Source organism: Carcharodon carcharias, chromosome 30 (genome assembly GCF_017639515.1).
Source record: "Carcharodon carcharias isolate sCarCar2 chromosome 30, sCarCar2.pri, whole genome shotgun sequence".
NCBI classification, from domain to species: Eukaryota; Metazoa; Chordata; class Chondrichthyes; order Lamniformes; family Lamnidae; genus Carcharodon; species Carcharodon carcharias.
The window spans coordinates 30,192,357-30,209,107 of record NC_054496.1 but is presented as its reverse complement, the minus strand read 5'-3'; the positions used below and the strand labels follow the sequence as shown (position 1 = coordinate 30,209,107).

The 16,751-nt window shown below is 45.8% G+C and overlaps 1 protein-coding gene across 2 annotated transcripts in view; it reads left to right on the top strand.

Moving 5' to 3' along the window:
• The first annotated feature begins 1,178 nt into the window (after positions 1-1,178).
• LOC121271351 (asialoglycoprotein receptor 2-like) overlaps positions 1,179-16,751 on the top strand; it is a 41,759-nt gene continuing 26,186 nt past the window's right edge. Inside the window, exons 1-3 of one of the 2 annotated variants that reach the window (XM_041177302.1) lie at positions 1,181-1,328; positions 1,955-2,074; positions 13,080-13,154. In XM_041177302.1, the coding sequence (XP_041033236.1) occupies positions 1,238-1,328; positions 1,955-2,074; positions 13,080-13,154 (286 nt within the window). In that variant the 5' untranslated portion in view covers positions 1,181-1,237. Of the gene's footprint in view, positions 1,329-1,954; positions 2,075-13,079; positions 13,155-16,751 lie in introns of both variants that reach the window. The other variant, XM_041177303.1, reaches the window with a different exon arrangement.

Below are 16,751 nucleotides of genomic sequence, written 5' to 3'. Positions count from 1 at the left end.
AAAGAACATTTACATTTTTAAATAAACCACACTACATTGTTTTCAAAGGTGGGGTGAAATGTGTTACCTTGCCAAGTGTAGTTTAGAAGCAGTGGGCTGAAATTTGCGCTTGGTGGGCGAGCACCCTACACATTCGAGGGTAAAATCACGCACAATGACATCAGGCAAGCGTGGTGATGTCATTGTGCATTCATGTGATATTTTGGTCGGCAGACACATGCAGGACTTGGCAGCTCGCCCACCAATAATTAACAGGCCTATTAAGGCCATTAAAGTAATAATTGACTGAAATCTTTCACTGCCTGTCCAATCTTATGGCTGGCAGGCAGGTGAATAGGCCAAACGGCCTTTGGATTTTTTAGGAAACCTCACCCACGGGCGGGATGAGGTATCCAACAGCAATTATAAATTAAACAATTTTTAAATTTCATCCATAACAGGGGACGTGCTTCTAGCATTGCTAACATATTTTTTATTTTTCAGTTTATAAACCTTCAGCTCGCTGAGGCAGCTCTGTGTTAATCTAGTTAACAGAGTGCTCTGTGTTTCGCATAGCCTGCTCTTAATGTTTAATTTAGTTTTGCAAAGACTTGGTGGCTTTATGGCGACTGAATTCAGGGCACGCATCTCGAAATTTATACAAATTGCAAAACAAGTTGTGGCAGCTGTTTCAAGTTTCCCTTTGGTGTTTGAACAGCTCAGCGTTTACCATCGGCTGTACCATAACAACAACAGAAGCACACTGGGCTCCATCTCGATAAATAGGATGGTGTATGCACACTTAACATCCGTGGGAAGTCTGGCAGAAGTTTCAACACTGATTCTGCATTATAGTAACAATTGTAGTCTTATGTATGTGCTTGAAATCTTTTATTTTGTTAATAAATGTTTTAATTTAATTTTTTAAACATCTCTCAAGGTCTTGATGGACTTATTCTGAATTCAGTGTGTGCATCTTGTAATAAATACAAATTGCAAAGCCATTGTGAAAGCACCACCAAGTTTCCCTCATTGATTTTAACCACCTGGCACACATCATCTGCCACATCATAACACCAGGGCAAAAAAGCAGAACTACTAAACTATCTTGTGTTTAACTGGCACAATTTATGATTGTGTTTTTTCAGCAAAACACTGAAAAAGCAGCAAGAGGAACTGTGTGAGGGAAAAACTCCCACATCCCTCTCATTGCTTCACACACACAATTCAGAAACAAGAAGTCCTTCCAGCTGATAACATGGAACTAAATGTTGCATATGGAAACCTCGGTGACTTTCACCTTGATGAAATGAAAGAAGACAGAGGAAAACATGAAAGGTTGAAGCCAGGTACTTAGCTGTGATCATTACTGTACAGTTTATTCAGTTTGAGTTAATGAACTAGAATTCATTATCACCCTCAGATCAATTAACAACAATGAAACATTCAATTCTTTTGGGTTGAGACAACTACTTTGTCAGGAATCCTCTCTTGTTTAGAAAAACTGATGGATTTTAGAGTTAAACAATGAAACAAAGCAGTGGGGTCAGAAATCTCCCTGTCACCAACACCCCTCTAACGAATGGTGCTACTGATTTGCAATGAAATTTATGAGAAAGGTTTTGAAGTTTAGATGCTGGTTGAGAGATCACAAAATGCTGAAGGAATGAAGATAGGGGGTGTGAGATGCGTGATTGGCCTTTATTCCAGGTGTCATGTAGATGACCTGAGACAATAGGATTTTGTGTCTATTGTCTGTCACTGCACATAACTTGCGTCGCTTCGATTTCTTGCTGAGTTCAGCCCTTTAAGCTGCTGTAAATGAATGTTCTTGAATTGAAGAAATGTGTGTTCAGTGGGCCTGACAGTGCAAAGTTTAAAACCTTCCAGTGTTGACAACAACACTCCACTCTTGTGCCTGTTCTCAAATGAGAAAAAGTTTGGAGTCCCTCTGACTTTCTCTTACACTTTACAGAACATGGTGTTCGATCAGCAGAGCCCATCCGAGGAAGGTGGTCACCTCTCATCACCTACATCCTCCTGGTATTCTCCATCCTGCTGTCCATAATGATTCTAGGCACTGCAGTGACGCTGTGTAAGTTTAAACTATGGAACTTAGTGATGTGAATTCTGCAATAATAGTCATTATGGCTAATTTGAGATGTGTGTGAATTAGCATCTACTAACACAGGTAATATTAATTCAGTAATCGACAGAGGAACAATAAACATTAGGTGAACCTATGAAACATGATTAGATACTTAGCAATCTGATATCACAAGCATAAACTCGCTAATGTAATAGGGGATTGGACTGGCATTTAGAGAGCGTGGTATCTGTCTCTCTTGTCTGTGCTAGTAATGGGACCAGAACAGTGCAGTGCCGTCTCTCTTGCAGTATTTCTCAGTATTGTGCTTTGCTGTAATCTTGACCACCCTTCACCCCTCAGAATCAATAGCCACACCCTCCATGGGGCTGGTGAGGCTGAGCAGAGCACAGAGTGTTGTAACAACCTGTCGTGTTCTGATCCACTGGACATGCTGACTTGTTCTTCCAGGCGAACGAAAGATTAATCTGAAAATGTTTGTCTTTTCAATGAGAGCTTTCCTTGAAGTACAGAATTGGGCCAATAGGGACAAATGGGATTTAAGCAAAGATATGTGAAGAGGTGCATTTCCAGAGGGAACGCAAGGAATGGGAGCGTTCACTGATGGTAAGTCCAAAGAGTGTGATGAATGGAGACCCAGGGTTCAAATACATAATTCCCTACAACATGGGGCAGAATCCTCTGTTTGGCATGTGGTGTGGGCCCTGCATGCTGATGCGTAAAATGATGCGCGATGATGTCGGGCGTGTGTCCCGATGTCACCGCGCATCATTCTGATCTTTAGTTCAGAGGGCACACACCGGAGTCAGCTGCACACCCGCCGAACTGTCAAAGGCCTGTTAAGGCCATTAATGAACTAATTAAGCCAATTGAGAAAACTGCCCGTCCAAACTTATACCCAGCGATCTTTGCATTTTTCAATGAAACCTCATCCACAGGCGGGAAAGCATGGGAGGTATTGGGAGGTAAGGAAGGATAAGGGAGGGGCATAGGGTTCTAGAAAGGGGTGGATGGGGGTGGGTGAGAGTGGGCATTGGGGAGTTAGTGGGTGAGGGGGTGTGGTATGGTATTGAGGGTTTGGGGGCCTCACACTCATCTCTAGAACCGGGCTGATGCCCTAACAAACTGAGGCAGGCCTTCTAAACTGCATACTTCAGCATCCACCTGTCTCCGTTCCCACCTTGGGCCCGCTTACAGAGGTGGCAGCCCTGACTCCAGCCCATCTTTGCTGCCCCACCATGACAGTAACATTGGGGTGGGGGTGGGGGGGGGGGGGGGGGCACTGCTGAGCAGGAGGGGGAATGGCAGCATCAGAAAATGCCCAAACTCACAATTCCCACATTGAAAATGAAAATTCAGCCTAAAGAATCATTATGGCACAGAAAGAGGCCATTCACTCCATTGAGTCCACACCGACTCTCTGCCGAGCAATCCAATGAGTCCCATTACTCCATTTTATCCCCATAACCCTAACTCTGTTTCCCCCAAGTGCCTATTCAATTTATTTTTGAAATCATTCATCACCTTTATTTCCACCACCCTTGTGGGCAGTAAATTCCAGGTCATCAGCACCCGCTGTCTAAAAAAGATCTTCCTCACATTCTCCCCCACATCTCTTGCCCAGAACCTTTACATCTGTCTCTCTTGGTCCTTGTACCATCAGCTTAATGGGAACAGTTTTTCTTTGTCTATCTTATCTGAAGTTGTCATCATTTTGTACACCTCTACCAAATGTCCTCCCCATCATATTTGTTCTAAAACAAATAATCCAAATTCTCCAGTCCAACCTTGTAACTAAAATCCCTGATCCCTGAAACTATTCTGCATCCCTGTACTTCTCAAAGACCCACACATCTTTCCTAAAGTGTGGTGCACAGAACTGGACAGAATACTCTGGTTGTGGTCTAACCAGAGTTTTATAAAGATACAGCAGAGCTTCCCTGCTTTTGTACCTAAAGTCTCCATTTATAAGAAACACAAGAAACATAAGAAATAGGAGCAGGAGTGGGTTATTTGGCCCCTCAAGCCTGCCCCGTCATCCAATAATATCATGGCTGATCTGCCCCAGGCCTCAACTCCTCTTTCGTACCAGCTCCTCATAGCCCTCAACTGCCCGATATTTCAAAAACTATCTACCTCCTCTTTAAATACTTTCAGTGATCTAGAATCCACAACTCTCTGGGGTAGAGAGTTCCAGACATTCACTACCCTCTGAGAGAAAAAATTCCTTCAAAACTCAGTTTTAAATGAGTGTCCCCTTATTCTGTAACTATGTCCCCTTGTTCGAGATTCCCCCACTAGTGGAAAGACCTTCTCAACATTTACCCTGCAAAGCCCCCTCAGAATCTTGTACGTTTCAATAAGATCACCCCGCATCCTTCTAAACTCTAATGAATAAAGGCCTAACCTGTTATCCGTTCTTGATAATTCAACTCCTTTGTCCCAGGAATCAGCCTAGTGAACCTCTTTTGAACTGCCTCCAATGCCAGTATAACCTTTCTTAAATACGAGGACATAAACTGTACACAGTTCTCCAGGTGCAGCCTCACCAACACCCTGTACATTTGTAACAAGTCTTCCCTATTTTTAAACTCCAATCCCCTAGCAATACAGGCCAAAATTCCATTTGGCTTTTTAATTACTTGCTGCACCTGCATGCTAACTTTGTGTTTCATGCACAAGAACACCCAGATCCCTCTGTGCTGTGCTTTTTTGGAGTCTCTCTCCATTTAAATAATAGTCTGCCTTTTGATTCTTTCTAACAAAGTTCATGACCTCACATTTTCCTACATTAAACTCCATCTGCCAAGTTTTTGCCCACTCGCTCAGCCTGTCTATTTCCCCTTGTAGATTCCTTATGTCCTCATCACAACTTGCCCTCCCACCTATTTTTGCATCGTCAGCAAATTTGGAGATATTACACTCTGCCCCCTCCTCCAAGTCATTAATATAGATAGTAAATAATTGAGGCCCTAAGACTGATCCTTGTGCCATTCCACTAATTACTTCTATCCAAACTGAAAAAGACCCATTAATCCCGAATCTCTGTCTTCTGTGTGTTAACCAATCCCCCATCCATGCTAATACATTGCACCCAATACTGTGAGCCCTTATCTTGTGCAATAAACTTTTATGTGGCACCTTATCGAATGCCTTCTGGAAATCCAAATATACTACATCTACCGGTTCCCCTTTATCAGCTCTGCTTGTTTTATCCTCAAAGCTTAAGGTCCCATACTAACTGTCTCTCAATATGTCCTGCCATCTTCAAAGATCTATGCACCTGAACCACAAGGTCCCTTTCTCCCTGCACTTGTTGTAATGTGGTGTGCAATATACCTTTTAAGAAGAATGTTATAATGGAAGATCAAATGACCTTGGTATCCAATAGAAGAGTAGCGCAGGCTACTTCAGTAGCCTGTAGTCTATTGTTAGAGTCAGTAGTGTCGAGATAAGGGTTGAAGTTGAAAGCAAACAAGTGTAGTTGCTGAGTACATTTGTAAATAAACAGAATGTGTTCCACCTAAGAATTGTCTGCTGACCTAATCTGTCTATTGCACCAACTCGGCCACCCCACAACAAGTGTGCATCCCGGATCCATAAGTCCCAACAAACTGGTGACCAGGTTCCATTAAACTGGGGGCGAGGAAGAAGAAAGAAAAAAGTGAGGAAAAAGCGAAGATACATAAACTGGCTTCGAGAATAAAACAAGTTAATGAAAGAAATCAAGAGAAATGAAATCGGGCTGTACCTCGCGTGGTAATTGTAAGTAGAATTTCCGTCCTAATGATTTAAGCAATCCCCTTACAGAATTCTGCAATTCGGAAGAATTGACCCATTCCATCCAGCCATGGATGATTGGTTGAATTGCATTGAACATCTTGCGTTCTTTTTCCAAGTGAAAGGCATTATGCGGGAAGAGAAGAGGCGAGCAATCATCTTATCCACGGAGTAAAGCCTAAGACTTGATTTGAAGTCTGATGACACCTGGAGCCACTGATTCGAAAAGCTTTGAGGAACTGGTGAGCCTCGTAAAAGCTCATTCGTTACCAGCCAAAGCCCTCAGTAACACTGCAATGGTTCAAATTTAACTCAAGAAATTGAGCCCAGGGTGTGGGAGGGTGGGGGGTGGTGTGGAGAAACATTTGCTTGTTATGTGGAAAGTCTGAAACAGTTAACAGGACTTTGCAAGTTTTGTACATCTTTAAGTGGTATGCTCAGAGATCGTTTCATGTGCGGTGTGAATGAGGGCATGATTCAGAAGAGATTACTGTCAGAAAGAAATTTAGATTTTAAGAAGGTGCTAGGTATAGCACTGGCCATGGAGAGCGCAGTAAGGGATTTAAAATCCATGCAGGGAGTGCAAAACGTCCTCCATGTTGGGAGAGAAGTCCCAGCCAAAAAGGGCGTGAAAATGCAAGAGTCTGCCAAGAAGCGGGGAAGAGACACCAATAGCAGACAAATAAAGAGAAATGACTTAGCAGCGAAAACAAGGAATAATTGCAACAGAGTTTGAAACAGACAACCTTATAATGACTGGCAGTTTAAAAAAATCAATTGTTTTTATTGTCATCGATACAGACACATAATGAGACAGTGCAAAGAGAATCAGGCAGCCTTTCATACTAAACAAAAAACAACATGAGATCTACAATGTCGAAGAGCCTGAAGCAACAAATTCAGATATTTATTCGTTGTATAACCTGAAGGTTGGAAAACCAGAACCAATATATGTAACAGTGAAGGTAAATGGCAGACCTGTTAGAATGGAAGTGGACACAGGAGTCTCCACTACTGTGATTGGTGAACACACCTTCAAATATCTGAATTATGGTGAATATAAACGAAATTTGGAAGAAACTGATGCCAAATTAAAAACTTACAAGGGTGAAGACATTGAAGTCAAAGGCATAAGCAGAGTTACTGTCCATTACCAAAGTCAATCAGAAAAACTACAAGTGTTAGTATTGAGAGGCAGAGGACCAGGCCTACTAGGACCAAACTGGCTGAGGGAAATTAACCTTGATCTGTCAGAGATTCCAAGAGGAAGCTGAAAACATTCCTGTTTTGGAAAAGGAGAGAGTGTAAAGTCCCAGCAACCTAAAGAAATGCAGGTTGTTTCAAGCAAAGGCACAATCGGACAGCAAAAAGAACTAGGAGAGACCATCCTGAGGGACAGAGTCCGGGTTGAGGTGAGAAACCTCCAAAAGGAAATTGAGAACATCCGGAAAGACCTTCGCAAAGGACCAGTTTCCCTCCTGCCTAAGGATGTGCCTCTGGAAAAGTAGGAGAAGAAACAGAAAGAATTCAACACCTCCCTGACCAAAATGAAGGATCAGTTGGCAGAGAAGACACGGCAATGCTTAATTTTCCAGGAGGCGGTATACTAATGCAAAAAAGAGATGGAAGAGCTGAAGAAGCAGCTGCCTGAAGCTTAAGAGGCTTTGGAGACAAAAGTTACAGAATTTTCTAAGAAACAGACAGATGAAGAAATTCTGGGAAACTCAACCACTGAGTTCAAGTTAAGCTTTCACCTGACATTAGTCTGGTCAATGTGGAAGTCAAAAAGAAGGCTGAGAATAGAGTCAGTGTCAGGAAGAAGAAAGCCCATCAAAAGAAGACACAGAACCACAAATAATCCCATTGATCCTGGCAGCATACAAGGATACTTTCATTCATAGGCCTGGAAATCAAATTGCAAATGCTGATGTACTGAGTTGTTTGTCCTTGCAAGAAAAAGATGAAGATGTCCCAGTTCCACAAGAACTAGTTTTGTTATTGAATTCCTTAGGTTGATATTTGCCAGACAGATCAGAGACAAGTTAAGACCCAGTCTTATCCAAAGTACAAGAACAAGTGCTTCATGGTTGGTCACAACAGCAAGTGTCTGATGAAATGAAGACGTGAAATAACCAACCAGGATGGTATCTTATTGTGGGGAGCATGAGGGATTGTTCCTCCAAAAGGAAGAAACAACAGGTGTCACACTTGCGGAATTATTGATGAAATGCTGTCTCAGACTGAGATTGAGCTTAATAGTGTCACATTTAGTGGAAAAGGTGGAAAGGAGTCAGGGAAGCCCGGCAACTTGACATGACTGGCATAGTCGTGACAGGAAGTTTACCACAGGAGAGACAGTATACGTGAAGAACTTTGGAAAAGGACCAAAGTGATTACCGGGTGAAATAAGTGCAGTGACTGGACCTCTTTCTTACCATGTGAAGGTGGAAGGCTGAATCATACAAAGACATGTGGGTCATTCGAGGAAGAGAGAGGCAAATCACCAAGAAATGATTCCACCAGTGTTCAAAACTGAGTCAATATTTCCTGTTGAGAGAACTCAACCTAGTGCAGATGTGGCAGCTGTGCCTGTTGTATCTGCAGGAGTTGAGGAAACAGATTTGCAGCTACCCGCTGAAGCACCTGATGTTCAGACAACTCCAGAGAAGGAGGTTCCTGACAAGGCATCTGAAGCTGTAGAGCTGAGATGTTCTACATGCATAAAGAAACCCCCAGAAAGACTGAATTTGTAAATTACCCATCTGTGTAAATAATTTGACATTTTGAGAAAATTGTAATTGTAACTGTAAAATGTATTTCTGAGTAAAGAGGGAGGGACGTGGTAATCTGATGTGTAATATACCTTTATGAAGAATGTTTTAATGGAAGGTCAAATGATCTTAGTGTCCAATAGAAGAGTAGTGGGGGCTACCTCAGTAGTCTGTAGTCTATAGTTAGTCAGTAGAGACAGGGTTTGAGTTGAAAGCACAAGTGTAGCTGCTGAGTATCTTTGTAAATAAACAGAATGTGTTCCACCTAAGAAGTGTCTACTGACCTACTCTGTCTATTGCACCAACTCAGCCATCCCATAACAGGCGTGCAACCAGGATCCATAAGTGCCAACAAACTGGTGACCAGGATCCACAACACTCTTTAGAACTGTGCCATTTAGTCTATATGCCTCTCTCTATCCCTTCTGCCAAAATGCATTAGCTCACACTTCTCTGTATTGAGTTCCATCTGCCACTTGTCTATCTATTCTGCTGGGCTATATTTGTCCTGTTTGTCTGAATCATCTTCACCGTCTGCCACACCACCAAATGGGTACAGTTTTTCTTTGTCTCGCTAGGACTGTCCTTACACCCTTTCTTGCACAAGGGTGTCACACTTTCCACTCTCCAATCCTCTGACACCTCCCAGTATTTCGGGAAGATTGGAAAATTATGGCAAGTCCTTCCATTATCTCCACCCTCATTTCCTTTCACAACCTGGGAGGCAAGCCAACCGGACCAGGCGAATTATCCACTCTAAGAGTCGTCAGCCTTTCCAGAACGTTCTAGGTATCAATTTTCACCCCATTCCTTACCTTTACCATACCCACTTCCACTGATATTTTGTCTTCCTTAGTAAACACCAACACATTAAGTATTCTAGCCTTGTCCTGCGCCTTTAAGCATATCACCCTCTTTACCCTGAATACACCCCGCCCAATCTCTTACTATCCACTTGCCACTTACATGTTTTTGAGTTCCCTTTTATGTAAACTATCATTCTATTCTCATATTCTTTCTTTGCCAGTCACATTTTCCTCTTCACTTCTGCTCTCAACTTATTATATTTGTCCTTGAAGAATTCACCTGAAATATATCATAAAACCTTTTTTTTTGCTTCATCATATTCACCACCTTTCTTATTGTCTAAGGAGACTTGGCTTAGGTTCCCCACCTTTTACACTTGTTTGAATGTACCTAGCCTGTATCTACTTCTCTCTCTCTCTCTCTCTCTCCCGTTCGTTATTTGGAGGCCTGTACAATACCCCCAATAGCACGATCATCCCCTTCTTGCTTTGCAACTCTAACCTATTGGATTCTGTCCCTGTCTCCCTCTCCAACAATACAATATCTTCCCTAATCCCACTTCCTTTTTTTGCCCCCTTCCATATCTTTTTTGAACATTTTTTGTATCCTTGAATGTTTATTCCTCACCATTTCTAAGCCACATTTCCATTATTGCCTCTACATTATATTGTCCAATAGCTATTTGTATTTGTAGCTCACCAATCTTATTCATCACACTTTGTGCATTTACATACATGCATTGTAAACCCACCTTTGTATCCCTCGTAGTCTTAGTCTGCTGCTATCTAATATGATCCTACTTCCTTCTCTAGTACTATCCAACTTCCTTTGTGCACCTCAATCTTTTTCTCTACTTATGTATGCTGGTGCCCATCCCCCTGCTGATTTAGTTTAAATCCTCCCCATTCCACATTAGCGAACCTTGTCATGAGGACATTGGTCCCAGTCCTGATGAGGTGCAACCTGTCCCTTTTGAATCAGTGCCTCTTGCCCCAGTACTGGCCCCAATTCCCCATGAACCTGAAAGGCTCCCTCCTGCACCATGTCTCAAGCCATCATTAATCCTGCCAACCTCCTATTCCTACCCTCACTAGCACATGGCATTGTGATTGCCATCCTTGAGGTCCTACTTTTTACTTTCCTCTTTAGCTCCTGAAAATCAGACTGTAGGACCTCAATGTGAGCCCCCTCTATGTTGTCGATATTGATGTGTACCACAAGTTCTGACTCACTCCCTTCCCCTGCAGGATAATCTGCACCCTCTCCTTGATGTCCTTTACCCTGACACCAGGAACACAACACAGCAAGTGGGACTCAGGTTGAGGGTTACAGAAGTACCTGTCTTTCCCCCTGACTATGGAGTCTCCTATAATGGCTACAATAATACCATTTGCTGTTCCCTCATGTGAAGTCCCTGGTTCATTGGCGCCATAGTCTGGACTGCACTCCTTCAAAGTGTTGACACTGCCAACAGTCTCCAATGCTGAGTACCTGTTTGAGAGTGACTCATCCCAAAGACTCCTGCACCTCCACCTCTTCCTACTCTCCTGGATGGCTACCCACCTACTACCCTGAACTCTCACTACCTGTGGGGTGATCTCCCCCTAGTACGATTGAGGAAACACATCCTTCCTGGTGCTCCTCAGTGACTCCAGCTGCCCTTCAAACTCAGAAATGCTGAGCTCAATCTCGAGCCACTGGAGACAATCCCTACACACGTGGTCCCCAAGATGCATGAAGTGTCCTGAAGCTCCCACATGGCTTAAGAATTGCAAGCAGCAAGTGGCAGCTACCCATCCATGACCTAAGAAAAATCTCTATTCTCTCTTTTAGAATTTAGATAATACCCTGGGTAAACTCTTAATTTTAATTAATGCTTCCAAGCCTCCTCTGTGCTGATGCTCGATATTAATTTTCTTACTGTTATATAGTTAACCTGATTGAAATTTTATGAATTAGTTAAGCAATAAATTTAATGCAGTACTTTATATAATTTCATGTTGTTTTTGTTGCGCTGTTAGGGATGGTGTTCCAAGGATTTTAACCCAGTGACAGTGAAGGAACAGCGATATATTTCTAAGTCATGGTGATGTGTGGCTTGGAGGGGAACTTCCAGGCGGTGGTGTTCCCATGTGTTTTCTGCCCATGCCCTTCTAGATGGTAGCTGTCGTGGGTTTGGAAGGTGCTGTAAAGGAGGTTTGGTGTGTTACTGCAGTGCACCTTGTAGATGGTACACACTGCTGCCACTGTGCGTTGGTGGTAGAAGGAGTGAATGTTTAAGGTGGTGGATGAGGTGCCAATCAAATGGGCTGCTTTGTCCTGGATGGTGTTGAGCTTCTTGAGTGTTGATGGAGGGGCATTGATCCAGGCAAGTGGGGAGTATTCCATCACACTCCTGACTTGTGCCTTGTTGATGGTGGACAGGCTTTGGGGAGTCAGGAGGTGTGTTGCTCACTGCAGGATTTCCAGCCTCTGACCTGCTCTTGTAGCCACAGTATTTATATGGTTAGCCCAGTTCAGTTTCTGGTCAATGGTAACCCTCAGGCTGTTGACACTGAGGATTCAGCGATGGTAATGCCATTGAATGTGAAGGGGCGATAGTTAGATTCTCTCTTGTTGGAGATGGTCATTGCCTGGCACTTATGTGCTGTGAATGTTACTTGCCACTTATCAGCCTAAGTCTGAATATAGTGCATGTCTTGCTGCATTTTGGCATCAAAGTCATTAAGAAATGTAGTGAATAATTGAATAATTGAGGCCTCAGCACAGGTTCTTGTGAGTTACCACGAATCATCTCTATCCAATTTGAGTTCAAATCTTTTATCCCTATTCTCTGTCTTTTACTGCCTAACCAATCTCTTAACCAGGTCAATAATTTGCCTTCAATTGCATGAGCTTTAACTTTGGTGAATAGTCTTTTATGTGGAACTTTGGCAAATGCCTCTGGAAGTCCATATAAACAATATCCACGTACATTTCCCTGTCTGATTCTTTCGTTACTTTCTCAAAAATTTCTATTTGTTTTATGAGACATGACCTACCCTTTACAAAGTGATGCTTGCTCATTCAATCAGATCCAATTTCTACAATTGATCAGTCATACTGTCCTTGCTTACGGATTCCAATACCCTCCCCACAACATGTTAAACTAACAGCTTTATAATTTCCTGGCTTCTCTCATCTCACACTTCTCCAGTTGAAATTGCATCACCCCCACCCTTTCACTAACCTGACTGTGCTTTCCTGAGGTCTTTTACATTCTAATTCGCTCTTTACACACTTCAGCCATTTTGCGATTGTGCTCTCTGCCGATTACTAATCATCGAAGCCAGGAATAAATGTGAACCCAGCTTTAACCCCTGAGCCACCACTTCCAGAACTCCTCCAATCTGAGTAACACCCACTAAACCAAACTCAACTCAAGAGCTGATGTTCTATTCGCTCTGTTCACATGAAGGTTTCAGAAACAGGACAGGTTTCTGGGAGGGTGGCTCACTGCAAGTGGGGAGAAGGAATATTGATTTTGGGTGAGGAACACAAATCTTGGCCTCAGTGTGATCTGTCTCCATGAAGACCAGTTGAGCAGATCTGGTATATGCTGATTTATGAGAGTCAATACCTTGTTTCCATTTCAGTATCACAGCTGTCCAGTGAAATGAAGACATCAGATGCCAGTTTTGAGATGAAGCTTTCCCAGTTGAAGAGTACTGGTGAGTGTGAAATCCCAATCTCTCCAATTCAGAGTCCTTCAGTTTTTCAGAAAATGAGCATTTTCCAATCGTCCTGATATGGACTTTTGAGTCTAGAGTGTTTGAGATATTCCTGAGGAAGATACAATAGAGGAGGATGGTCCTGTTTGCTTGAAAGATGTTGAAAGAAAACTCCTTTTGATGAGGATTTGTTTTGTGTTTGAAGCTAAAATCCTGTTGGAAAAGCTCTATGACATCATTCCCAATGTGTGACATCATTCCCAGTGTGTGACATCATTCTCAGTGTGCGACATCAATCTCAGTCTGTGACATCAATCTCAGTGTGCGAAATCATTCCCAGTGTGTGACATCATTCTCAGAGTGTGACATCATTCTCAGTGTGCGACATCATTCCCAGTGTGTGACATCATTCTCAGAATGCGACATCATTCTCAGTGTGTGACATCATTCTCAGTGTGCGACATCATTCTCAGTGTGTGACATCATTCTCAGTGTACGACATCATTCTCAGTGTGCGACATCATTCCCAGTGTGTGACATCATTCTCAGTGTGCGACATCATTCTCAGTGTGTGACATCATTCCAGTGGGCGACATCAATCTCAGTGTGCGACCTCACCCCTCTCGCTGTGCGACCTCACCCCTCTCGCTGTGCGACCTCACCCCTCCCGCTGTGCGACCTCACCCCGACCTCATTCCTCTCGCTGTGTGACCTCACTCCTCTCGCTGTGTGACCTCACCCCTCTCGCTGTGTGACCTCACCCCCACCGCTGTGTGACCTCACCCCTCACGCTGTGTGACCTCACTCCTCTCGCTGTGTACCCTCACCCCTCTCGCTGTGTGACCTCACTCCTCTCGCTGTGTGACTTCACCCCTCTCGCTGTGTGACCTCACTCCTCTCGCTGCGTGACCTCACCCCTCTCGCTGTGTGACCTCACCCCCACCGCTGTGTGACCTCACCCCTCTCGCTGTGTGACCTCACTCCTCTCGCTGTGTGACCTCACCCCTCTCGCTGTGTGACCTCACCCCTCTCGCTGTGCGACATCACCCCAACCTCACCCCTCTCAATGTAGCGACATCACCCCTCTCGCTGTGCGACCTCACTCCTCTCAATGTGCGACCTCTCTCCTCTCGCTGTGCGACCTCACTCCTCTCGCTGTGCGACCTCACTCCTCTCACTGTGTGACCTCACCCCTCTCGCTGTGTGACCTCACCCCTCCCACTGTGCGACCTCACTCCTCTCAGTGTGCGACCTCACTCCTCTCGCTGTGTGACCTCACCCCTCTCGCTGTGTGACCTCACTCCTCTCGCTGTGTGACCTCACCCCTCTCAATGTGCGACCTCACCCCTCTCGCTGTGTGACCTCACCCCTCTCAATGTGCGACCTCACCCCTCTCACTGTGCGACCTCACACCGACCTCACCCCTCTCGCTGTGCGACCTCACCCCTCTCGCTGTGTGACCTCACCCCGACCTCACCCCTCTCGCTGTGCGACCTCACCCCTCTCGCTGTGTGACCTCACCCCTCTCGCTGTGTGACCTCACCCCTCTCGCTGTGTGACCTCACTCCTCTCGCTGTGTGACCTCACCCCTCTCGCTGTGTGACCTCACTCCTCTCGCTGTGTGACCTCACTCCTCTCGCTGTGTGACCTCACCCCCACCGCTGTGTGACCTCACCCCTCTCACTGTGCGACCTCACCTCGACCTCACCCCTCTCGCTGTGCGACCTCACCCCTCTCGCTGTGCGATCTCACCCCTCTCGCTGTGTGACCTCACCCCTCTCACTGTGCGACCTCACCCCGACCTCACCCCTCTCGCTGTGTGACCTCACTCCTCCCTCTCTGACCTCACCCCTCTCGCTGTGTGACCTCACCCCGCCCTCACCCCTCTTGCTGTGCGACCTCACCCCTCTCGCTGTGTGACCTCACCCCTCTCGCTGTGTGACCTCACCCCTCTCACTGTGTGACCTCACCCCGACCTCATCCCTCTCGCTGTGTGACCTCACTCCTCTCGCTGTGCGACCTCACCCCTCTCACTGTGCGACCTCTCCCCTCTCACTGTGTGACCTCACCCCTCTCACTGTGTGACCTCACTCCTCTTGCTGTGTGACCTCACTCCTCTCAATGTGTGACCTCACCCCGACCTCACCCCTCTCACTGTGTGACCTCACCCCTCCCTCTCTGACCTCACCCCTCTCGCTGTGCGACCTCACCCCTCTCGCTGTGTGACCTCACCCCTCCCACTGTGTGACCTCACCCCTCTCGCTGTGTGACCTCACCCCTCCCTCTCTGACCTCACCGCTCTCGCTGTGTGACCTCACCCCTCCCTCTCTGACCTCACCCGTCTCGCTGTGCGACCTCACCCGTCTCGCTGTGCGACCTCACCCCTCTCACTGTGCGACCTCACCCCTCTCACTGTGTGACCTCACCCCCTCAATGTGCGACCTCACCCCCACCGCTGTGTGACCTCGCCCCTCTCGCTGTGCGACCTCACCCCTCTCGCTGTGTGACCTCACTCCTCCCGCTGTGCGACCTCACTCCTCTCACTGTGTGACCTCACCCCCTCAATGTGCGACCTCACCCCTCTTGCTGTGTGACCTCACTCCTCCCGCTGTGCGACCTCACTCCTCTCCCTGTGTGACCTCACGCCGACCTCACCCCTCTCTCTGTGCGACCTCACTCCTCCCTCTCTGACCTCACCCCCAATGCTGTGCGACCTCATCCCTCTCGCTGTGTGACCTCACCCCTCTCGCTGTGTGACCTCTTCCCATCGTTGTGTGACATCATACCCCCACTGTGATATCACTCCCCACTGTGTGACATCACTCCCCACTGTGTGACATCACCCCTACTGCTGTGTGGCCATTCAGGACAAAGCAGCCCGTCTGCTTGGCACCGCATGCACAAACATTCACTCCCTCTGCCACCAAAGCACTGTGTCAGTAGTGTTTACCATCTACAGGAACTCCCCACATGGACTGCCAGCAGTTCAAGAAGACAGCTCACCACCACCTTCTCAACCTCCGAGGCAGGATGGTGCGTGGCTTGGAGGGGAACTTGCAGGTGGTGGTGTTCCCATGTACCTGTTGCTCTTGTCCTTCTAGATGGTTGAGGTCGCAGGTTTGGAAGGTGCTTTTGAAGGAGCCTTGGTGAGTTGGGGTGGCAGTTAAGCGGTCTATTTTGTCCTGGATGGTGTTGAGTTTCTTAAGTGTTGTGGGAGCTGCACTCATCCAGGCAAGTGGGGAGTATTTATCACAGTCCTGACTTGTGCCTTGTAGATGGTGGACAGGCATTGGGGAGTCAGGAATTGAGTTATTCACCGCAGAATTCCCAGCCCCTGACCTGCTCTTGGTATCCATAGTATTTGTATATTCACTTCTGACCTTATGATGGAAGGAAGGCCATTGGAGAAGCAGCTGAAGGTGGTTGGGCCGAGGACACTACCCTGAGGAATTCCTGCAGTGATTTCCTGTAACTAAGATGATTCACCTCCAACAACCACAACCATCTTCCTTTGTGCTAGTCCAGTGGACTCCACGACTCCAGACAGCGGAGAGTTTTCCCCCTGATTCCCATTGACTCCAGTTTTGCTAGGGCTCC